This window comes from Gossypium raimondii, chromosome 11, assembly GCF_025698545.1.
Source record: "Gossypium raimondii isolate GPD5lz chromosome 11, ASM2569854v1, whole genome shotgun sequence".
Taxonomy (NCBI): domain Eukaryota; kingdom Viridiplantae; phylum Streptophyta; class Magnoliopsida; order Malvales; family Malvaceae; genus Gossypium; species Gossypium raimondii.
Window position 1 is genome coordinate 59,173,902 of NC_068575.1, and position 25,935 is coordinate 59,199,836.

General features: G+C 31.1%; 2 protein-coding genes across 2 annotated transcripts; both read right to left on the minus strand.

Moving 5' to 3' along the window:
* Positions 1–588: 588 nt before the first annotated feature.
* LOC105802246 (1-aminocyclopropane-1-carboxylate synthase 3) lies at positions 589–2,709 on the minus strand. The gene is made up of 4 exons (XM_012633776.2): positions 2,382–2,709; positions 2,134–2,265; positions 1,865–2,025; positions 589–1,782 (listed from the first exon to the last, which is right to left on the minus strand). Exons 1-4 carry the CDS (start codon positions 2,526–2,528, stop codon positions 813–815), a joined length of 1,410 nt encoding a protein of 469 aa, XP_012489230.1. The 5' UTR covers positions 2,529–2,709; the 3' UTR covers positions 589–812.
* An 18,392-nt stretch (positions 2,710–21,101) lies between these two features.
* LOC105802245 (basic leucine zipper 4) lies at positions 21,102–22,031 on the minus strand. The gene has a single exon (XM_012633775.2). The coding sequence runs from the start codon at positions 21,941–21,943 to the stop codon at positions 21,377–21,379; it is 567 nt and encodes a 188-aa protein (XP_012489229.1). The 5' UTR covers positions 21,944–22,031; the 3' UTR covers positions 21,102–21,376.
* Positions 22,032–25,935: the final 3,904 nt, after the last annotated feature.

Consider the following 25,935-nt stretch of genomic DNA (forward strand, 5'->3'; position numbering starts at 1 on the left):
TGTTAAAATTCCTGATGACTAAAAAGCATGAAAACAGTCTTTAAGTTGACTGGAAAACCGTGTTTCATTCTCAAGCTTATTAAGCACTCAAAAACCCTAGAAACTTCAAACCCTATTCCACCTTTTTAACATTTCTTGCAAGTAACTCTTCTTTCCATTTAGCTTGCGTAGTAGGTGAAGACTTTGAAACAAAACAAAAACAGTTGCAAGCTTTATGTGTATATCTATACAATCTTTGTTTTAGTTGAAGAGAATAGAAAGGTTAGAGTAACTGTACGTAGGAATATTCCACGGATAAATTTGTTTCAACCTCTCATATATATACACCAAAGAATGTATTTTGGGGAACCCCAACTCTCGTGCATTTGCTAAGGTCGGTTGCGCCACAATGAATGGAGGAGTGGCAAGCACAAACGCAGCTGATGATCAATACAATCACCCTTGAAAGGGTATTTTTGTAGAATCCTTATACTTTTATAGTGTTATCGGGTAGGTTTGAAATACGGATTCTAGCGTTTTTTGAAAAAGAATAAATACAAGTGATTAACAAATAAATTATACACGTGAAAGGTAATAAAAAGATTGATGGAGACAACGGTTTATATTGTAAATTCAAGAAGATTTTCATGCCAAGTGCTAACTTAAATTTTACAAGTAATGAAACTAAACACACTTCAAAACCACATACGGATTGAGTGCAGTTTCTTCTTTGTCTACAATTAAAGAAATAATTACTTTGGACAAATTTATTCGATGGAAGAAAAAAATCTCTGAAAAAGTTAAAAATGATACTGGTATCATTTTGGCCAGACTTATCGTTCATCTTGCTCCCGATCATGGAATGATTGAAACGATAGCCGGAAAACCCATTTGGTGCGGAACTTCTTCCTTGAGTTCTTCAACTCTTGGTGGCTTTGGTTGTTAATGGCGACGGAATCAACAAAGGATTTCAAGCGTTGCATGGCGAGTTTAAGTGTATCTTCGGAGATATTAGCGAAGCAAACTCGGAACCACCCTGGTTCACTGCAATGACATGAAGAACCAGGAGAAATGTTCAGCTTAACATCGTAAACTATTCTCTTCCAAAGCTCCATTTCGGCTTCAAATGTGTTGGAGCTCAAAAGGTGTCTCATGTCGACCCAACAGAACAGCCCTGCATTGCTTTCTAAGCAACCGATGCCGGCTTTTTCTAGACCGGAAACTAGCTTGCTTTGTTGCTTTTGAAGCCGCTTCTGGTTTTTGGCCATGTATTCTTTCGTGAACTTCTTGTCGGATAACATGGCAGAGAGAAGGTACTGTGTTTGAGAAGAAACTAGACCGAAGCTGGACATTTTTGTGGCGGCGGCCACAACAATGGGATCGTTGGAGTAAATTGCACCAACTCGAAAACCAGGGAGACCTAGATCCTTCGAAAGACTGTAAACGATATGAACTCTTTCCCAGACAGGAGTTTGTTCGAGGCTTCGATCTTTTAAAACCTCCATGATACTAACGAAGCCTGGGGAGCTAAAAACAGTTCCAGAGTAAATTTCATCGCTGATTAAATGAATTTCTTTGTCCGTGATGAAGTTAATGAGAAGATCCAATTCGTCTCTTCTCATGGTTGTGCCCAATGGATTCGAGGGGTTGGTGACTAACACCCCTTTCACCCTCAGGTTCTTTCTTTGAGCTTGTTGATAAGCTTCTTCAAGGGCAGGTGCAGTGATTTGGAAGCGATTAGAACTGGTACATTGGATGGGTACAATTTCAACCCCAGTTCGCCATTTCAGGTCTCTATCGAATCTGTAAGAGAAAAGATGAACAAATTAATTATGTTTTAACATTTAGAGCAATACGTACGAAAGATGAACAGTTTTGAACATACCCTGGATAATACGGCGTCGGAAGGAGGAAAGCGTCGCCTTGTTCAGCGAGACAAAACATGAGAGTTTCATTAGCGGAAGTTGCACCGGCGGTAAGAACAATGTGATTTGGGTCAAAAGTTACTTTGTTCCCTCTGATTTCAGCCATGAAATCAACCAATGCCTGTGGAATAAAGTTATGAAAAGATTTAATATAAGTTAAGACATTGCAGAGTGGACCCATCGAGACTTATCTTTAAGGTCATAAAATAACCAAGTTTTTTTAGCTTACTTTTTTGAATGCAGGGAGGCCATGATAATCTTGGAAAAGAGCAAGCTCTTTGAATATGGATTGCCCATCTCTCTTAAAACCAGCTGCATCTGAGTTCTTAGCCAACCATGACTCAGGCAGATCAAACGATAGCTGAAAAAAAAAACACAAGTACATTTGAGACATTCCATTTCTACCATAGTACAAAGATCTTTAATTATAGAAAACAATGTACTCTGTATTTTTCTGGGTTTTTTTTTTAAATTTACCTGATTCTCTGCAAGACCCATTTGAATAATTCCCTGAGGATTGTTGACTTCATGGTATGGGTTTTTCTCGTATTCTTGCCATCCTAGGAAGTAAGAAGAATCTTGTCCGTGAGAATTGCACGTGACTATTCTCGACAACAGCCCCATAATCAATTTCCTTTTAAGCCTCTGATATAAGTTATGTGTACTTAGTAGCCTTTGCCTTTGGCCAAAAGTGTGAAAGCAATGCTTTGATCAAAACTAGCCAGGAAAAACAAAACATAAAACTAAAATGATAGTTTGCTGTTTGTTTGAACAAGTGTTGGGAAACAGAAAACTTTGATTGTTGTTGGTAATGGCTATGTCTTTCGGAATTGAGAGATATATATAAGGCAGAGAAAATTTTGAAAAAATAAATTTATAAGCATAATACAGAACTTCAAACAATGCATTTGACCATAGAGACATAGGGGTTAGAATTTTTGAAAATTAAAAATAAAAAAAATTATTAGCATGATAGACAACTTCAAACCAATGCCTTTGACCATGGAGACAAAGGGGTTTGAATTTAGGGTTGGTTTATATATCCTTTTTCATATATATATATATCATCTTTTTAATTAAGAGAGAATATATTTTGTTTGGAAACACTTACCGTGTAGGAGACATATCCATCTTCTATACTCAAATTTTAGTAATCAACTGGGGTAATCATAGCATTCTATTTTTCATTTTTGTTCAAGATATTTTTTTTTTTTCATTTTTGGTTTATAATGTTATGTTTAATGAAAACAAAGCACAATTGGAGACCTAAAAGCCATACCGACAGCAAATCTAATTACAAAACAGCACCAGTGACCCACGAAGTCCATGCTGAGAGTGTGCAAATATGGTCCATATGTTCCCTTTCCTGACGTAACTCATCCAACCCTTGTCGGCCACTCTCTCCTTTAACCAGTTTAAATTCCCATGTTTCTTTGTTTTCCCCTGATTCTACAAAAATCAAAGCAGAATCTCCCCTTTTGAAGTTATATTCAAAACCCATAATAAGCATAGGATCTAATGAGACAAATTGAGAAAAAAAATTTTAAGTATACATACATGCAAACATTTAGTGAATTTATAATAATTGTCTAATAACTACAAGTGAAAGAGATAATGTTGGACATTTCGATTTTTGACCATAGAAATTACAAAGGAATTTGGGTTAAACTTGCATTATAAATAAGTGCACGACTGAGATTAGAGAAATAGTAAAAAGAAAGAGAAAGAAGATGATGGTGAAATGAAAGAAAGAGTACATTACATGTCTGTCCAATTACTAAAAACCTTTGATGCTGCTGGGTAATAAAGCAAACAAAATAAACTAAGGATGAGTGGGCAGTTGAAAGGCTCGAGATAGATAAATATTAACCCAAGCAATTATTACTTCACCAACGTTTAACTAATAGTTTCCGCCCTTTGTTTCAGTAGCTACCTGATTTCTTTGTAAATGTTTTTGTTTGTCATGATATCACATGGGGAAGGTGACCCCCCAGACAAAGCTGGTAATAACCTTTAATTTGAAGCCATTAAAAATGTGTTTGTTTAATTCTTTTTTTTAATTTGGGACAAAATGGGTTTGGTGAAAGGAATTAACTGGTAAGAGTTTAGGTAGGTGAGATGGGTTGTCGTGATGTGGCGCTCCGCTCGCAGGTTTTAAACTTTCGTTTCGGTCATCATCCAACTATTCTCAACTTTATAAATTTTTAATTTTGTATTCATTTTGTAAATTGATAATGAAAATAATGATACGACATTTTTCTAACTGGTATAATAATACATTTAGTTATTAATATTTATATATTCAAATGAAATTAATGATATGATGTTTTTTAACTGGTATAAAATATATTTTTCTATTAATTTGATTCTAATTCTAAATATTTAATAAATTTAACCTTTAAAACACTTTAAAAGGTTTTTGAGAATTGCACTATACGGGGATTTTAGTTTCTGAGTCATTTAAATTTCTACTTTTATTGTATTTAATGGTTACCTAATTTAATCCATAGCTCAAAGATAGGTTGTTTGTTGTTGGAAAATTTTAAAAAATAAATAGAATTTTTAGTTTTAATTGATTCTATTTTATCTGCTAAATCATCCATAAAGAAAAATTGCAACTTTGATGTTAATTATTCTGGATTTTTAGTTCTTTGGAATTGGATATTCAGTGATGATCTGATTGTTTGGTTTCTAAGAAATAATATATTTGCACGTGTTATTTATTACATGTGATATTTGCACAAATAGAGAGGTTTTTGGGGAGTTATAAATTTATAGACGTAGAATGCCTCTGTTTTAAAATTTTAAAGCTTAGGTTAGGAAGTTTGAGAATCAAATTGCTAGAACATGATGTAAATGTAAATGGTTAAATTAATTGAATTATTTTGAATTAAGATCAAATTGATAGAATATGCAAGTATCGAGAATTGAATGTGTTATTATACCCGTTAGAAAAAAGTCATGTCATTATTTCCGTTATCAATTTAACAACGGTTGACCAAAATAGGAACAAGTACAAAATTTACTTGAAAATTTTTAATATCAAGTGAGCAAAATAAAAGTATGAAGATAGTTGAATAACTATTTTTTATTAAATTAAATAACTTACATTTATATTTAATTTTTTATTTGTGTTTATAAAAATTATGTATTTATATTTTTTTATTTTTATAAAGAGAAAAAAAAAGTGAGGGACAGCTCATAATCACGTAGTCTTTTGAGTTTATTGGAGAAGGTGGTTGGTTTACTTGAAGAAACAGCCTTGAACGCAAACTCTTGGACTAAAACGGGGACCATTTCATTACGTGTAAAGCCCTTTCTCTCTCATTTTTTTTTAAATATATATATATATACACACTTAACACAACATTAACAAATTAAGTGAAGTAAATAATATTATTTTATATTTATTATTTAAAACAATATCATTTGATATATCAAACTCTATATGAATATTTATGGGCAAAATACAATTAAAAGCCATTTTTTTCAATATTTATCGAAATGGGCTTGGTAAATAATTATTTACTGGAATGGGCCCTTTTCCCCGAAAACGCGTCCACGTCAGCGCAATGTCAGGGTATGTGACAGGAAAACACGTCCTCAAGGGCGCGCTTTGTCCACGTGGACAGAAAGCGCGCTAACGTGGACACGTTTTGTTGTCACGTCAACACTTGTCACGTCAGCGCGTCCCAAGGGACGCGTTTTCCCCGCGCGTGAACAGTGCCAACGGTCATTTTTTTTACCGTTGGCCCCCCAACGGTAAATATATATATAAACCCTCCACCCCTTCATTTTTTTTTCACAAATTAATCCTTTCTCAATTTCCTCTCAAATTGCTCTCAATTTCCTTCCAAATTTCTCTCAAATCCATATTTAATCTCAATTTGCTCTCAACTTCCTCTTAAATTTCTCTTAAATCCCTATTTTTAATTATTTTTAAAAAAATTTAATTTTTTTAAAATGTTTTTTAAATCGTAAAAATTTATACGAATTTAGCAATGGCTGGAAAACTGATTCGTCTTTATAACAAGCACATATCCGTCGAACAAATGAAAATGGTAAGTGTTAAATTTATTTTTTATTTATGCATTTTTAAATAATTATTAACTTATTATTTGTTATAAAAGTCTGTACATCAGATATTGAAATGCTATATCCGGAATATGCATGGTCCTTCATTACCGTTGGTAGAGAATTACCTGCGAGAAGCGGGTTTTTGGCACGTGGCGACAGTAGGCCGGAGATGCAAGTTGGACCCGAAACTTATCAGTGCGTTGGTTGAGAGGTGAAGACTCGAGACGCACACATTCCATCTTCCATGTGGAGAGTGCACTATCACTTTGGAAGATGTCAATCTGCAATTGGGATTGCCAGTGGACGAGTACCCAGTCACCGAGTCTGTTCAATCTGGCGATTGGGGAGCGGTGTGCTACGAGCTTTTGGGCGCTATGGGCTGGTTACAAGACACATTCCCGAATTCGAATGATGATTCAACCGAAGTAGAAAGAATCCGATATGCTCGGGCATATATTCTTCAGATAATTGGAGGTTATTTGATACCAGACTTGTCACCGAACCTCGTACATCTAAGATGGCTGCTGAAACTCGCTGATTTTAGAGCAGCTGGTGAATTGAGTTGGGGGTCTGCCGTGTTGGCAACATTATATCGGAAGATGTGCGGGGCGACGCGACCCAGTAAAGCGAAAATCAGAGGTTGCCTGTCACTACTGCAGTCATGGGCACGGTTTCGCATTCCATTTTTACGTCCTTGAGTAGACCACCCATATACATTCTCATTCATAACGAGGTAAATTTTATATTAGATTTTATAATTATTACGTAGATTTTTAAAATAATAGTATGCTAAAAATTTATTTAATTAGGTGGAAAAATCCGGCAAGTTATGCTTGATTACCTACCTGTCTTGAAGATATACGGCTTCTATTAGACCAACAGTCGGAAGCACATGTAAGTATTAAATAAAATTGATATTTCCATCATGAGCTAGTCGATTGGTATTTAGTATTTAGTATTATATATTATGTATATAACTAATATTTCCATCATGTTCATATAGTTTCAATGGACACCATACGAGGATCTGGCAATTCGAGCAGTAATTCCGTATGAATACCTCCAAAATCCAAACGCTTTACACGTGAAAGTCGCGTCGATCAACTATACGACCGTGGAGATGCACCAGTTAGACAAAGTGTTACGGCAATTTGGATGTAGATAACCGATTCCCGTGGCATCTGAGGTGTTTGATGATCAGCACAAAATCGACCTACGACAATTGCATACGGATTGGCCGAGATTCTGGTCCTACTACATCCAAATGTGGGAAGATCGGTATGATTATATACCTACTCGGGAACCGATCATCGTTCCGGAGTTAGCGTGCGTGCCGGAATACATGCCATGGTTTAGGATCCGTGGCAAGTCGTATTTATTATTGACAGAAGAGATGCAACAGCAATTACATGTCCAAATAGAATGACGTGGGCCTTTAAATCCAAGACCAATGGACGACGATGTAGGCCCATCAACGAGGCCCAGACATTCACCCAGCCCATCATCAGTGGCCATTCAATCACCAGTCCCAGCGAGAGCACCGAAACAGTCACCCGACCCAGCTGTTCAACCGACGACATAGCCTTTTCAGATGATGCCAAGTGCGTATCCTAGCCCTTTTATGTACCCTAACCCTTATATGTTTCCTTTTCCCAGTCTTATGGCAGGTTGGAGTCCATGGCACGGTTCATCTCCATTTTCTGTTGCGCCGAGTGGACCGTCGATGTATAGGCCAGCATCGCACGAGGGATCACAAGAGGGACCGTCGGGGAGCTCTTCTTTTTACCAATCCCCATCACCATATGGGTTTTAAACAGCTTCGCCGTTAGAGATGCAGACACCTCCACAATCACTATTCTATCAAGGTGGCTCATCGTCCCAACACCGACAACCGATACCTGCGAGGAGAACTAGAATCTCACGAGCAACCACAACCCCACGGAAGTGGACAAAGGAGGAATCCAATACAGAATCGATGGCCGCCATGTGGCACTGAATCCGGTGGGCACGGAGATTGATTTTTATTTTAATATATTTGTACAAACATTTTGGATATTTTGATTTTATTTGATGTAATAAAATAGAAATTTATTTGAGTTATTACTTAAAAACCCTAAATTAATTTATTCAAAATTTATTAATTTCTAATTTATAATTAAAATTATAATTTAATTGACAAACCCTAACAAAAACCCTAACCATAACCCTAACCCTTACTTTAAAATCCTAACCCTTAACTTAAAAACACGAAAACCCTAACAAAACCCTAACCCTAACCCTTAACTTAAAAACCCTAATCATAACTCTAACCCTTAACTTAAAAACCCTTAACTTAAAAACACCAAAACCCTAACAAAAACCCTAGCCCTAACCCTAACCATTAACTTGAAACCCTAACCATAACCCTAACCCTTAACTTAAAACCCTAACCCTAACCCTTAACTTAAAAAACCCTAACCCTAACCCTTAACTTAAAAACCCTTAACTTAAAACACCAAAACCCTAACAAAAACACTAGCCCTAACCCTAACCCTAACCCTAACCCTAACTGTTAACTTAAAAACCCTAACCAAAACCCTTACCTCTAACTTAAAAACCCTAACCCTAACCCTTAACTTAAAAATACCAAAACCCTAACAAAAACCCTAGCCCTAACCCTAACCCTTAACTTAAAAACTCTAACCCTAACCCTTAACTTAAAAACCCTTAACTTAAAAACACCAAAACCCTAACAAAAACCCTAGCCCTAACCCTAACCCTTAACTTAAAACCCTAACCATAACCCTAACCCTTAACTTAAAAACCCTAACCCTAACCCTTAACTTAAAAACCCTTAACTTAAAAATACTAAAACCTTAATGCTAATAAAAATCCTAACCCTAACCCTAATCGATATAATTTGATAATTTTACTAACAATTAATACAATTAACAATTAATAATTTGACTAAAAAAATGTTAGATTTTACAAAATGTTTTGACTGGTACTAACAATTAATAATTTGATATAATTTGATAATTTTACTAACAATTAATACAATTAACAATTAATAATTTTACTAACAAAATGTTAGATTTTACAAAATGTTTTGATTGGTACAAAAAAAATATAATTTGATATAATTTTAATAACAATTAGTTTTAATTTTAATAAAAATATAATTTTAATAACCCGGGCTCGGGTTCTATATTTTTTCCCCGGGCCGGGCCTGGACAAAATCTCAGGTCCAATTAGTTTTGATTGGATCATAACTTTTTTTAAAAAATTAAGATTAGACTCAAGTTCGAACCAAAACACTTAAATAATCTATTTTACTTTTTTAAATAATATATTTATATTAATATTTATATATTTTATAATTAAACTTAAATAAAAAATAAAAAATTTATTTAATTTAAATTTTGGACCAGGCACAATTCTACAAGGGTAAGCCTAATATCAATAAGTGCTAAATGTTTTTTAAGGTAAACAAGTGAATCAAATTACATTGAGTTATGATATTGTGCACTCAAGCTCGATGAATATTCGTTTGCAATCAATCATTAGATATAATCACGAGTTAAATATTTTAATTCAATAATTAAATAAATTCAAGTAATTAACAAGCTCACATGTAATGAGATTCAAATATGTGCATTCAAAATTTTAATTCCTTAATCTTATCAACATTGTCAAATAAGAGATTTAGAAGTAAATATATAGATATATAAATTATTATGAACTGCTTCATGCATATATAAGACTATTATTTTAATATTTTATTTGGTGGAAAAAACCTAGTTAAACTAAGAAATCAAAAAGAAGAAAAACTAATATACCTATTGACTTAACGTAATACTTCTCCTAAAGATTGTTTAAACTTCAGACACCTCATTTGGTTCTTTAGAAGGATCCCACACATTGGTAGCAATGAATTGTCTTGCTCAGCAAATTGATACTTTAACGGTTTCCATTATGCTCCATGATAAACCTTGAAAGATGAATAAATTTTTATTCTTCCATAAACGACATGTTACCAAACCATAGAGGGTCGGCCAAGGAGCCCTAACCCTTGCCGACCAACCATAATTTCGTAAATTCATTCCAACCTAGTCTAGGATATTCTTTGAAAAGAATTGGGATTGACAGTTTATAGATGCCAAATTTAACCATACTTCTTTAGCTGTCAGGTAATGTCTGAATTATTTTGATAATTTGCAATTTTATTTTTTCTTCATAAAAACAAAATAAAAGTAGATAGAATGAAAACCGAGGGAAGGTGGGTTGGGCAATGAAATCACTTTATATCAACAGTACTCCATAGAGTGGACTTTGTACTCAAATGGAGGGATTGTTGCTATTGAAGTCGAAATCAGGGATCCGAAAGAAAGAAAAAAAAATGGTTTAATTAGATATGCGATAGGGGTTGAGCCATTAATGTCGTATGCGTATCCGAGTAAACTATTGAACTTTAATTAAATTCCCTTTCACTGCTAATTAAATGTGAAACGAAATGTCAAAATCTTAAGGAAAGTGACCAGTTATGGCACCAAAATTGACTAAAGGAATTGATAAAGACAAATAGTTGTTTTCAAAAGAATATGGCAGACGCAGTGATAATTTCATAATTCCGATCCTGGTCCCGATGATTCAATGAAATTATGAGAATCGATTTTTTTTTTTTGGAAATATGGAAAAAAACTGAATATAATAAGGTCCCTCGATCCTTCTTTGAGTGAAACAAATGGGACCTGCAGGAAATGGCTTAAGATTGATATGATTGATGGCCTTTCATAAGCATTTGGATTGAAGGATTATGCATGGGCATGGAACGACAAGCAAAGACATGATGAGAAATCCCAGAAATTATTAATGTAATGAAATTAATTATACATGTATTGTGGATTTATGTTTCTAAGAAATGATGTTTGGAGGGTAAGAAAATTATTGGTTTGCTATTGATTATCCCGACCTTAGACATTTCGCTTCATCTTCTCATTTGTACCTTTGCTTAGCATTTCTTAGAATTCCTTTACTTTGATTTATGTTTGGATTTTCATGACTTGAAATGAGCGTTTGGGTTAGAATTATCTAAGAGATTCATGGGGAAAATAATTGAAGAAAGGCACGTGGTTTGTTGTACGAGAAGGGTTATTAGGGCATGTGAAACCCTACAAGAAGTCAGGTCCAGCAGGGAGGCTAGGTAGGGAGGAGGGAAAATTTTTTTGAATCGAAATTAAATTATATATTTTTATAATATTAAAAGTATAATTTTATTATTTTAATAGTTTATATTTTTATAATTTTTAAATGATTAAATCAAATTTTTATTATTTTTGAAGAGTTAAAGTATAAATTTATCATTATTAATTTAAAATTTTATAATCTATAAAGAAACCTAAATGAAGAAATTTTCATTTTAGAAGTACTTCCCTAGTTTCGTCGCTAAGACCAAGTCCGATGACACAATTCACATTAATACATCATGTATACTGTCAATTTTGATCCATTCGACTTTACGATTTTTTCCATAAAATATTTTTTTTTCTCTAAATCAACAACGATTTCCAAAACTTATATTCGAAAATCAACTCTAATAATAGCGGATGTAGCTAGGGATTCATGATTCTAACCAATAACCATAACCCACGACCAGAACTCTTCTCTACATGAAGAATGTAGGGTTGCAGCAGGGGGACCATTTGGGCTCGACCCCATATAGCTAGCCCTTCCATTATTGACAAGTAACATGACGGAGGAGACAAAACCAGGGCCCAATCCTCCATTTTTGCTAACCTTTTATTGAATAACGTAGGCCCCTCTCCAACCTTGCATGAATGATCCCTTTGTCCCTCCTATGTGACATCGATGCTTGACGTAGGTAATATCCATCTCTATACTCTAAGGTGCAGATGTCAACCAAAATTGTCGATCCCCGCTTTAGATTCAAATCGCACCTTCAAAAATATTTCAAACCCGATCCTATTCATCTCTATGCTAACCAAATAAATGTTTCATAATAAAAGATTTGATTCATAAATTAGTATTAAATTGAATCTGATATTGGTAGATCAATTTCTTCATTAAAATTATATATGATTAATGCACTAAATATAAACACTCTAGTACATACCAAATTATACGTAAATTACAACATGCAAATGGATGGTTACTCACAAAATGCATAGATCTAAAAGAAAACGAAGAATTAATGGCATGGAGACATTAAACTATGTAAATTTTAAAGTAGGTTTTCTTATCTATAACTAAAGGGAATTTTTCAATTTTTCCTGGATTGATTCTGAGTAGGCATGTACGTGGAGGAATTCTTGGTCAATGATAAATTCAACTTCGTTTTCCATGTAAATTAGATAAATTCAATTTTCGTTTTATTGAACCATAAAAAGGATATCATCCAAAGTCGTCTCATAAAATTTTTAGTGTTTAAGTGATGTGATATTTATGTTCAATTTTATTATGTGTAATTATTTTGATTTTAAATTTATTGGTAAATTTTATTTTACAAATATTTTTTATATGGAAAATTATTTCACCTCAGGAAATGGTGAAGATTGAAGACACTAAGCACCAAAAAAGAACCATCCAGAAATTGCTGAAATAAATCGAAGGAGGCAAAGACTAATTGAAGAGGATAATCTTTAATTTGGAAAGTTAGCATGGAAAATTGTATGTGCCAAACTCTGACCAGTAACCAGTTAGGCATCCGAGAAGATTAAGTATAGAATAAATCTTCTGATTAAAACTTGGACAACCAAACTAAGAAATTGACCTTGCGACAGAGATATCCTTCAACAATAACTAGGAAGCAACATACTTCTTTATTCACATAATGGAATACAAACCTAGCTAGCTAACATATAAAATACATTTTGGTATTAGCATGCAGTTTTGAATTTCTTGACATTCAAATATTATTTTCATATTTCGTAATAAAATACGCTTCAATTACATAATACATATAAATACGTTAACACTAAGAGATGTCTATTGGTAAACACCGAATAAATATAGAAATATTTTTAAATATATAATCAAAATTATGTATGTATCAACATGACCTGCCAACCGGTATTGGTTAGTACCAAAACCTGAGTAAATCGATGCTGATATCGTTTCATTTATCCTAAAATACAGTATCAACTGGTACGATACCCAATACTTTGTTTCATGAAATATTTTTTTCTCGGTGTATTTGCATGAGAAAATAAAGAGCATGGACCCATTAAAATCCAAGTCTCAATCATGGCGACTGTTCCTTTCAAGAGGCTTCAATTTTTGACAAGTTATAATATCCGAGTAGGCCGAGATGTTACTAGTATGATCGCATGGTATACCTAAAAGGCCAGGTCAGGGTTTGCCTCTATTACGCGGTCGGTGGAGGCTCGTCGCCAGCCTAGCTTGAACGTGATTCATGGCCTACGCTTCAATGTGCCATGCTTGATGGGCCTCACTCGGAGACCATAAATGTTGCTCTACTTCCATTTTTTTTTAAACTTCACAACCTAAGTTAGGTTTACTGTAATAATAGAATAAATAAATAAAATATGTGATAATATTTTAAGTGAAAAAAAATCAAAATCAAGTATAAAAACGAACATCACATTTTTTTTTAAAATATAATAATTAAGTATGTAAAACAAATTTAATTTTATAATAATATGAGTGGATCTATGATTAAAAACAAAATAAAAGTAATTAAGTTTGAGATGAAGATTTGGGAGTGAGAACTAAGAAATAGGGGTATTAATAGGAGGGATTAAGCAATATCATATCAGAGAGGCAATTTCGATTTTTAGTTTTTACCCTTTTTTGGGCGGTAATGATATAACCTCAAATTTAACCTTTAAATTTACATGTTATTCTTTTTTTTTTTTAAGTTAAATTTAACTTCAATACCATCAACCTTTTAAAAAGAGTTGAATTGTAACCATTAAGTGTAGCGTAGTGATTGCTCATCTCATCTTTTAACCATGAGGTTGGGAGTTCGTTCCCCGTCCATGGGAATGGAGCACATTTCATAGCCAGATGTTTACCTCTTTAGGGAGCACATGCGGGAAAGGGATTAGTCATCCCTACTAACAGTAGATAGAAAAAGTTGAATTGTTGTTGAAAATATTAACTAAAATATTCATTTTTCAACATGGCAGGTAATGTTTTTATCTTTAAATATTTTTAATTTGAATTTTTTATTTTAAAATTTTTTTATTAAAATAATATATAAGAATATCAACCTGAAGTACACCTGGATTGCCACGCGAACATCATTAAAAATTTAATATTTTAATCAACATTTCCTTTAAGAAAAATGATTTCATTAAGTTAATTACCAATTTTTACTAAAAAAAAAGACATTGAGTAGTATTAATTTTCGCATTATATCTTTTCAAATTACAAATATTAAACAAAATTTGATTCTCAAATATGTTAAATGTGTGATCTTTACAAATCAAAGCCTGTTAACAATCTTGGAATTAAACGACCCAAGCCTCGCAAACCCAAATTGGCCATTCCCATATCGTAGCACCTGGTTTTGGGCCATCACCTATTCTTATTATGTTCTACTTATTTTTCGTTCTTCCTCCTTTTGAATAAGTGTGAAATTTATATACGATTGTTTTTGTAATTACATCATATTTAGATATTATACTTTTCATGTTAGTGTCTAATACTATGTGGCCCCTTCTGCTTAAATGAGGTTGGGAGGAAATGTAGATGTAGCCCATGTGTAATGTGGTAGTGGGTGAAGCAGGTAGCATTAATTTCGTATGGAGGCAGTCAATCATGGTCCATGCCTTCCCAAACGAAATTGCAGGCTCTAAATAACTCTTTTAGGGCTGTACAATTTTTCCCCCTTGTCGTCATAGCTTAAATGGGCTATTGCAGAAGCCGTCATCTATCTTAATTAAAGATGGTGAGTATGTTTGCACCTACACTTATCTAGTATTTTTTTAATTTAATTTTAATCATAAAATATAGAGCTACCACCACCGCCACTGCTGCTAGTGTACTAGCTTGGTTGGTTTCACTTTTATAAGAGAAAATTAGGAAAGTTCAATGAAGAAAATTGACATGGAAAATTTACAGAATTCAATGAAAAAAAAAAAGGTATAGAGGTCGCCATGATTGCATATTTATATGTGTATTCATCCGCCATGGCCATCATTCGGTGCCTAACAGCTTTCAAGTTTCGAAACCAAGAATGGTTTGGGGTTTACAGCACACACAATGATCACTCATAATTATTCTATAGTTAATATCTAAAAGCAAAACTTCTTGGAAGTAAATACAATTTAAGATGGTCTTTTATCATGACTTACTTTTAAATTTTAGGGTAAATTACACAACTAATCATTTAAATATGAATAAATTTTTATTTTGATCACTTAATTAAAAAATCTATAAATTGATCACTAATGTATTTAAAGTTGTTTTTTAATTACCGACTGTAAAGTGGCTAATAATGGCTCTTTTAGTTGATATAATAATGATTTTAATCTTTAGTTTTATATTTTCTATCAATTTAACCCTGATTCTATATAAAAATTCATGTTATTGCCAAGTTATCTTCAACATTTCTATAAAATCATGAAAACAGATAATAATAAAAAATAGATCAATTTAAAACTCTTAACATAAAATTCATATGATATAAAACTTAAATATGGTTAAAATTAATGTTCATATAAAAAACTCAAGATTCTATCATTGTAAAGGTTAAGATTATTCAATATCAAGACATAAAACGACAATTATCATTTAATAAGATCCAATAACAAATTAAAAATAAAACAAAATTAAAATAGTAATATCTTCAAGTCAAGTTCCAATCTGTTGAAGAACTTCTTTCAAAACTAATATACTGAGACTTGTGAAATTGACTATGATATCATTTTTTAGCTAAATAAAATACAAAATATACCATAAAATTTCCTTTTTCAAACTCAATTCAAAATTTCAATTCATTTAAATTATTTTTAAAACCCAAATGGTAAAAAAGAAATTATATATTCTAAATCTTTTATCTTTTTCTTTCCGTATAATGAAAAACAATTCCCCATATCATTCTCTCTTGCTCTATTTATTTTTATCTAATTTTTTAATTTTCTATGTATTTTAGAAAATTTTATGTAGAACTTTCTAGTTTATTAAAGAGAGTTTTAATTTTTTTATCATTTTATATAGAATCATGATCTAATTGACAAAAAATAGTATAAAAGTTGATGATTAAAATTATTATCATACTGAACTAAAAAGTGTCACTTTATTAACTTAAGAGTTGGGGCGACAAAGAATATACAATTTCAAAAATATTAGTGGTAAATAAAAACTTACTTATAATTGAGTGACTAATGTTGATTTAGCCTGAGTTTTATATCAGAAAGTAATATGTGTATGAAAGAAATTAGACAGTTCCAGGTTCTAAGGAAAGTTCCTAGGTGTAAGGAGATAAGATCAACATGGATATTTACTTTTTAGCAGTAAAATTTACGTGCTAGATTAAAAGGAGATTCGAACAAATAAAGTTGAAAAAAAGTCGATGAATGGATGGACTTTTGGGGTTCATATCATGTGGAAAGTAATTTTTGTACTACTCTTTCAAGCCATAGCTTTAATGATAAAAAGTGAAAGCAATTCCATGTACAGTTTTAAGCAATTAAATAATTGCAATAAATATATGTTCTTGAAGGCAGGGATCAAACCAAAAAAATTAAATTAAATTTTAATTATATAGTTTAATAATTTTTAAAAAATTAAATTAAAATTTTATCGGAGATCAAAATGTAATTTTTAAAGATTTGGTTGCCAAAACTTCAAGTCATGATTTCATGCTTATTGTCTAGTTTGGCTGACAAATGTAGGGGTGGGCATCAATTTAAGGAGTTCTTTTATATGTGATCACGCATTTCTTATTAAACCAACTTTTAAGAAAGTAAAATAGCATTGAAAACAAATAGTGGGGAGAAAAAAATAAGTACAGTTCTCCACTTTTCTTTTCCTTTTTCATAAAAAAATTTATCTTAATCATTCCTATAGTTTTTGATTTATTTTATTTTATTGATATATCATACACGTAGATTGTAATGTCAGCAATTAATTAGTTTTTAAAATGTAAAAAATATTGTAATTATTAATATAAAAGTTGAACGTTGATAATGATAATGTATCGTAAAGAAAAAGAAAAAAAATAGAACACACAGAATTTTACGTGTAAACTCTTTCGGGAAAAAATCACGGACAAATGAGAAGAAAATTCACTTGTGCGACCCTAGTCCAATATTTTGCTTATTGAGGATCTATAATAGGATGCAACCTTCTCCCTTATAGATCCCTCATATCTTGCCACTTGTATTTTATTTTTAACAGGAATTTGGGTTACACAACTTTAATAATGAAATTTTTAATTTTAAAAATAATTAATTTTTAATATAATATAAAATGATTAAAAGAAAAATAAAATAAAATCTATTCTTTTTATTTTATTTATAAAGTTAGACACCTCGATGATGTCCTAGCTTTATTTAAAGTAGGGCATGCTTTTTTTCCCTTATAGTCCAGTGATTCGATATAGATTTCTAATATGTACCTAACCCAACATATATACATTAACAATTGGGGTATTTATATTTTGAATTATATTTTATAATGTGTTTACAATATCATATAATTGAGACATAAAATGGAATGTAGACATATCAAGTGTTTCAATAGCTCACTCAACCTCTTATTTAGAAAGGATCCATGCTGCCTGCTGCATGCTCCATGCTCCATCCCACCTTATCTTATTCGGATCCTTTTCCTACTATTATCACTACAATATTTAAGGTTCCACTCCAAGACACATTATTAAATCACTAAAAAATATTATTTAATTAATATTGAAAATCTCAGCTTGAATTTTATCTTCAACATGCAAATAATATAATTTGTACTCAAGTTTATTTTCTAATTACAAAGAAACATTCTAAAAAATAAACTTAAAATGTTGATTGAATTTTAGTTCGATTGATATCGATTTTATTGTCAATGTAAAAAGACATGAGTTCGAATACACTAAAGCGAAGAAGCCGGACTGTAAATAGTATTAGACATTATTAAAAAAAATCAAACTTAAAATAATATATCCAGACTAGAGTTTCTTGCATATGTCTATATTCCATCTGCATTGAGTACTTTAAGAGGGGGGAATGACCAAAGCATCCTCTTTTGTTTTAAAAGATTGGATTACGTCCATGATCACAGCTTGTGGCCCCCGTTTATGTTATCACCAACATAATAAAAACCAAATTCAAACATTGATATCATTCTTTATACTATGAATTTATTCCCTATAATTTAATTTATTTTTATACTTAATTATTTTTAATTTATGTATTTTATAAGTTGGTCGATTTTAGTTCTTATATTCTTTTAATAACTAATTTTTAATGACGTATGTGAATTACATGTTGAATTTTTTTATAAATGAAAAATAAATAATATTATATATAACATATTTAATATAAGCAAGATAAAATAAACAATATTTTATAAATAAAAAGTTAAAAATAATATAAAAATTTAGAACTATATTAGGTAAATTATAATATTAAATTAAAATAAATATTCATGATAAGTACACAAGATATTTACATTAAATTTATTAAATATGATTGATATTTATACATATCTATCTAGTGCTCTCTAATGCCATTGTTTGAAATATTTATACTACCAACGGATGCTCTTATAACTGTAACACTAATTAAGTGATAATTAAAAGATAAAATTAAGCTCTATTTATATTTAAGTTATAATTTTATTTTATTATGTTAGTAAATGTGAAAATAAAATAATTGAATTTTTAAAATTGTTATGAAAAATTTTATTAATAAGTGGATGTTCATCAAATCAAGATAAATTTGATATACATTAGGACTCTAATGTTTATTAGAATTAAACTTTTATATTATTTATACTTCTTATATCTATAAATATAAACTTTGGAAAAAAAACATTGTAAACATCCCTTTTGATCTTTTACTCTCTTGTTTCTCTTGCTTTTACTCCTCTATTATTTTATTTCATAACAAAATAATATTTTAACCATAATTATCAATTATTTTGACTTATTGGTAGTGAGTATTCTTAGACTTTTATTCAAGTTAATAAATTTTCACGACTTATTTTTAAATAGAGTTATAACTAAAAATTCTAAATTAAATTATAAAGATTTTTACATGTCAATTTAGTAATACAATAGAAAATAAAGGACATTCTCGTCGGTTCAAAAATTTTCCTAACTCATGCTTTTATATATATATATATATATATATATATATATATATATAGATTATAGATTATATATATATGTAAAACAATAAGCTAATATGATATTACACATGCGGAAATTCAATAAGCCATCAACATGTGACATTCAATGAGTTGAAATATAGTTTTTTTTTTTGAAATATAGTTTATTTAGATACAAATAAAATGATAAAATTATTTGACTATTTTTTTAAATTTTAGCGTTTACAAGTCATTAATATAAATGATTATATATTAAAGTTTCCATTTTGTGTGCACTTAGTAAAAAAGGGTTGATAGCTTCGTTTTGTTTTGTACCTGAAAAGAAGATATTCTGTCTGTAATAGATTGGAGTTCTTCAGGTGGAGTCAATATTTAAGTTAAGTGAGTGGGGTGAGTTTATGTTTTGTCTTAATGTTATATTTTATTGAAGTTTAGTTGAATTCCAATTATATGGTTTGAATTTTATTTAAATTAATGAATTGAGTTTTAATTTCATTGCATCAAGTGTTCTTTATAGCATAATATTCTCTCCTTTGAATGGGGTAATTTAAGAATTATATAAAACATTTACTTAATATCACTTTATTAATCGACTTATAATGTATATTTTATATATTAAAATAAGATATATTATATTTATTGCATATTATAAATATTTAAATAATATATATTAAGTTAATTAAATCGATTCAATTATGAATCTTAATAACTAATAAAAGACCGATAAAATCATTTTAAAAGAGTCCTTATTAAATCAAATTAACTGAATCAGTGTAAAATCAGTAAAATAACGGTGACAATAACTGGAAGGACTACTCTACCCTCCAATAATCTGTGATTATTACTTACGTCCTAGCTAGAGTGCATTTATTCAAGGCATGGCTGACGATACTTAGTTGGCACAAGAAATTGTTAGTAGGAAGAAGTTATTCCCTCAAAGTAGATCTCCAGTTAGCTAGATTTTGTACTAAATATTGCTGATGCTATGGGTCTACTAGAACAATTTGTGGGACTGGCTGCATTACGTTCTCTATCTATTTGAATGGAGACTTGGTGGGGTTCTTTAGGGGAGCTAAGCCTAAGGGTCTTAGGCAAGAGGATCACCTGCCGGCCTACCTCTTTCTCATTTCAATGAATGTCTTGCAATTGAGCATATGGGATATTTATATTTTACCCAAAATGTCAAAAAATAAAGCCCACTCATCTTTCATTTGCTGATAAACTTTTGATTTTCTCCACGGCCACTATGGATTCAGTGGTAGGGCATCTTGGACCAGTTTTTTCATATTTCTAAACTTCAATTACGATTACTAGCTGGATTGCGAAGCAACTCAGTTATGCAACTTATACCATCTGTGATTCTTCATATCCAAATTTGTTGTTCATTTTACCAAAAGCAGTACTTCAGAAATAATGTGTACGTGTTATATATTTTTGGAAAGACGAGAATGATGCTACCATAGGAACCAGGGTTAGTTGGTTCCCTAAATATGAAGGATATTCTTGCGGCTAAGGGTTCATTGAGGATTGCCTGGTTGTAGGCACACAAAAATATATATATATGTGTGTGTGTGTGTGTGTGTCTTGAAAGACAAATCATTATGGCAGGCTTCAGCAAGTGGAGATAAAAGCTGATCAAGTAGAAGAGCTGCAGCACATTCATCTACTTAATCATTGGGGGACGGCCATTTTTCTTTTTATATCTTTGAGACATTTTTAGATTTATATAAAGGTAAATGAATTTCATTGATTTGCTTTACGCACTAGCCACTAAGAATGGCCCAAAATAATATAGACATAAAGTAAAACGTAAAGTGGGAAAGCTTAAAACTTTGACGACTTTTAAATACTAACAAGTAACAACAAGGAAAAACCAACAAAAATCTCTTATATATATATATATATATATATATATATATATATATACTGAAACCAAACACTGCACTAACTCTAGCTTCTTACACTAAAATACTCTGGTTTCTCAAAACAAAACCATTTCTGTTTCCATCATCCCCTCAGTTCGCGAAAGTATTAATATATCCTAAAAGTAATTAAACCCACCATTATCATCCGATTATATATATTACGTATGTATGAATGCATGTTTAAGTGATTAATGGTGGGGTTTGATCGGACATGACAGTAACGACGTTATTGCATGGCCATGCAGATGAAAACTGCTGCAGTTGCTTCAATAGCAAAATTTGATGTATGTCCGATAATTTTCGTCGGAGAATACTATGTTCAGACTGGAGGCGGTCGTTGTCTGTTGCTACACGGTGAGAGTGGCACAAAACGAGCCTCAACTGGTTGGTCAGTTCTCTGTTCTCGAGTCTAAGCCGGTTCACCTGGCTCCTTAAGTTTTCTAAATGCTTCTGTTTACGCATCCGTGACCTCCTGGCTGATTCACGGTTCGATATCATGCGTCTCCTCTTTCGCTCGTCGATGACGGAGGAATCCGGTTGGTTTGGTTCATCCGAACCTGAGTTCGAATTTGTATGGCCCTGGAGTGGTTCATCTGAAACGGATCCCAATATTGCGGGTTCTATTGTTTGGGAAATGGAGAGAAGTTCCGAGCAATCCCACGGCGTGAAGCCGCTTTCCAAAGCCAGATATTGATCGTTGTCGAACATCAAACCGGAGGAAAAAACGGTCGGAACAGTGGACAACATGACTTTACTAGTGCTAATAAAAATGAAAAAAAAAAGAAAGTAAAAGGAAATAAATCAAAAGCTTGTAAAAGTATATGGGAAAGGAAGGAAGGAGGAGAAAAGGGAGGAAATGCAGCGTAGGAGGCTCATATTTATGGATGAATCCTGAGAACTGTTGTGGGCTCCATGTTACTTCATGAAAATTCAAATCAAGGGTATTTTTGTAAGTATGACCCTTTACATGCGTGTATAAACTGAATAGGTGTAAAAATAACTTCTCCTATAAATCGAATTTACGTATTCCTTTTTTATATTTTTATGAGGGAAAAACCAAAAGAGAAAAGTGATATGAGACAATGCTACTTTGGAAAGGTCGATTTTTTGCTTAGTCAGCAAGAAACAAAATAGTGTGGGATCCATTCTAGGCACGTGGCGGATTGTGAGAGGAGGAGAGTGAAAAGAGCCAATAGTTTGGGAGGATGCTGACGTGGAGCCAAGCATAGGTGGAAAAAAAAAAAAACTGGATGGCAAATATGAAATATTAGGTCGTCGTCGGCACTAAACCGGTCTCTTATTAGTTCTATAAGAATTCGTACATTTACCAAACTGACGCGCGCCTTTTAGAGTTTGATAAAAATATAACTATATCTTCTTTTTCGGTACATAAAATATAACTAATTTAAACCTTACTTCTTAAATTAGTTTTTTTTTTATTAACAATTAGATTATCAAACATCCACACTATGGCTAAAAACTATAACGTATATCTATTTAAGAAATTTAAATGCAATTTTAATTGAAATAGTTTTATATTCATAACTATTTATGTTTAAATTTTATTATGTATTCTTATTCTTTTAAATTTATTTAATATAAAAGATAAGTAGTATATTTAAATTATTTGTATTTATGTAAATATTTTGTTATATAAATTTAAAACATGGGTGTTTCTAAACTTGTTCATATGTAAATGCACGATTAAGTTGATGTTACTTATCAGTTAACTAATTATTAAAGAACCTTCTTTTATAATACAATAAATATTCTACTAGGGGCATCGGGAGGTGAGGCAGACAGGAGTGAAATTATATTTTAACTCTTATCAAATTTTATGACTTAAGATGTACTTGGTTAGGAGGAAAAGTGAATGGATGAGAAGAAGGAAAGGAAAAGTAAATTTTGAGTGTGTTTGGTTGGGAAGCAAAGTAAGAAAAATGATCATTTTTGCATAAAAATCAAATTTTCAAATTGGGATGATGAGAGGAAAGAAAATGATAGAGATGTGCATGTTAGTTCAAGATTATGTATTTTTCAAATATTTTATTTTCTTACCTATACCAAGTAATGGATGAGAAGAGAAAGTAACTTTCTTTATATTTTCTGTCTCTCCTATCAAACATACCTATAAAATAAAAAATATGTTTTCTATCACCTTAGTTTTCGCGCCTTCATTCTTCCAATTTCTTTCTACCTTACCAAGTAAAAATTTAATCTTGACCTCCTCCAAAATTTTAATGTTTTAACTTTAACATTTTAACTAAAATTTCATTTCATTTTAACATTTATTTTTTATAAATATATTTGTTACCTAATTTTTACATCCACATCATAATTGAGTGTGCCATCATCTAATTTATATTATATTATTTTATATGATGTATATTTTTCCTTCTTTAATATTCGTTTTATATTAATATCAATTACAAATACTTTGCTTTTTATATTTGTTTTTAAAAACAGATCGATGATCGAATTGATTAGGCCACGTTTGATCGGTCCAACTGATTTGATTAAAAAGAATCTAATCCAATTGATCCATACAGATTCTAGATCCAATCGATTTAATACTATTTTTTGAACCGATACTTTAATAAATTCTCAGTTATACCAATTCAATTAAAAATCATTGGCTTTTTCAATTAAATTTTATTATTTGATTTTTGGGTTAAAAGTAAGTTTCAACAAAGCTAAGTCTACGTCACTTACAATTAATGATTTAAGATTAAAAAATAACAAAAGTTTCGACATTTGATTTTAACTTTTATAATATCTTTTCGAAATTAAATAAATGAATGTTTGCGTTTAGACAAATTAATATATATTATTGAGACATCTAAGAGGTAGATATAAGTCATTTTCGTTACGTAGACTATTATTGGAACTTTTATTCAACATAAATTCATTTGAAAAATTAACAAATAATAATTTTTTATAAAAAACAATATGTTATGAGAACTATGTAAGTAATTTAATTTATTTTAAAAATAAAATAAATAACCACTTTTTAAGATTTAAGTTTTAACACATAATATTTTAAAATTATAATTTACGTAAACAAATTTTATTACCTTCCATTTTTGGTGCTAATTCTTGCATAAGTACTTACTCTCAATCATTTATGCTCAGACTTTGTTTGTTACTCACAATTGTTTCGAGTCAACAAATTTTTTTTACATTTTATATTACTTTCTTTATATTAATTATTAATTTTCAACAACATTATTATTTAAATATTTTTATATTATTTTATTTCTTTCACTCACACGATAGATATACAAATAATACTAGCAAATATATATATTGAAGTACACAATATACATTTGTTTTACATGTGTCTAACCTGCAACTAAAAATTATAAAGTGTAAAACAATAAATATGATTTAAAGCACTCTTACATTAAAAGTAATTCAACCTTCTTTGTTATTATTATTATCATTAATCATTAAAGTATGAGTAAATTTTCGTTTTGATAATTTATTTAAAATAAGTTACAATTTGATTACTAAATTATTCAAAAGTTTTCATTTAAGTCACTGAACAATTTAAATGTTTTTATTTAAGTCATTCGACTATTAAGTTTTTCTTTTAAAGTTCTACTAGCAAGCTCTAAGCAATGATTCAACAATCGGTACGGTGGAGCAATACACATCGACAAGTAGAAGAACATACCTTAGTTCCAAGTCAATCTGGCGATTAATGTCGGTGATCAGAGAAAAAAGTTGTTTGAATTTTGGTTCACAGATTCATGACGTGTAAAATTGTTTCATTAAAAAAATTGAATTGTAGAAAAGAAGGGGAAAGAGAGCTTTCGATTGGCATAGACAGTGTAAACAGAAAAAGTCATATAGCATGTAGGTACATCATTGGATGAACTACATTGCTGATATTGACCCCAAAAAAGAAATAGTAGATACAACTAGTTCATGAACAACTAAACATCCCACTGCATAAAAATTGGATAGGTTCGATCTATGGTCATTGACTCCTCCTATAAAGATCTTATTAAATTCATCGAATTGTTCCAAAGAATCAAATGGCCAGTTATTAATCGGCTCTCTGTAAAATACTCATTTGGATGCAATTCTTAAGAGCAATGCCAACTGTTTTGGGCACTGGTGATGAACAAAGCAAGAAAAATAATCAACACTCAATATGTTTATACAGTTCGATTTCTTTACATTTGTGGGTCTTGCTCGGAGAGATGATCCACTATTTTAGCAACTCATTCAACAAGTGATTACAATCTCTAAGTGACTACAAAAGTAAACATTTCTGCATGCACTGCAACAATTAGACAATTCTCCTCTAAGTTTTCCCGCTTAAAACTTGGGACAAAAACCAAGTAACACACTTAATTTTTTCCTCAATATGTACTCACTAAAAACATTCCTTATCAATGACATGAGTGACGTTGCTACAGACTCAGAATCAAGTCTCCTTAATTTATAAGAAATCAAGGGTTGCTAATATATTCTATCAATTACAATCTTCTTCCCAATAAACTAGTAAGATAACTAGCTCTCAAAATATTTCAATAAATCGAGGATAAGTCCAAGTTTACCCAATCCGGTTCAATCTTTTTGATATGTTGCTTTCATTGATCCTATCCTAACTAATCTTCAAGATATGTTGCTATAAACAATTTGAATATCATAGACTAGTTCACACACGGCCATATTATAAGCAAAGATAAAGGCCTAATTGTTTTGTTAATAAAATTTGCAACACAAAA

What these genes read in the sequence shown, in the direction of transcription:
- LOC105802246 (XM_012633776.2), bottom strand. Translation starts at nt 2,528, where the DNA reads ATGGGGCTGTTGTCGAGAATAGTCACGTGCAATTCTCACGGACAAGAT. An exon ending in TGGGTCTTGCAGAGAATCAG is followed by an intron (nt 2,266 to 2,381) that starts GTAAATTTAAAA and finishes TTTTTTTTTCAG; the next exon opens with CTATCGTTTGATCTGCCTGA. An exon ending in CCGACGCCGTATTATCCAGG is followed by an intron (nt 1,783 to 1,864) that starts GTATGTTCAAAA and finishes TTTCTCTTACAG; the next exon opens with ATTCGATAGAGACCTGAAAT.
- LOC105802245 (XM_012633775.2), bottom strand. Translation starts at nt 21,943, where the DNA reads ATGTTGTCCACTGTTCCGACCGTTTTTTCCTCCGGTTTGATGTTCGAC.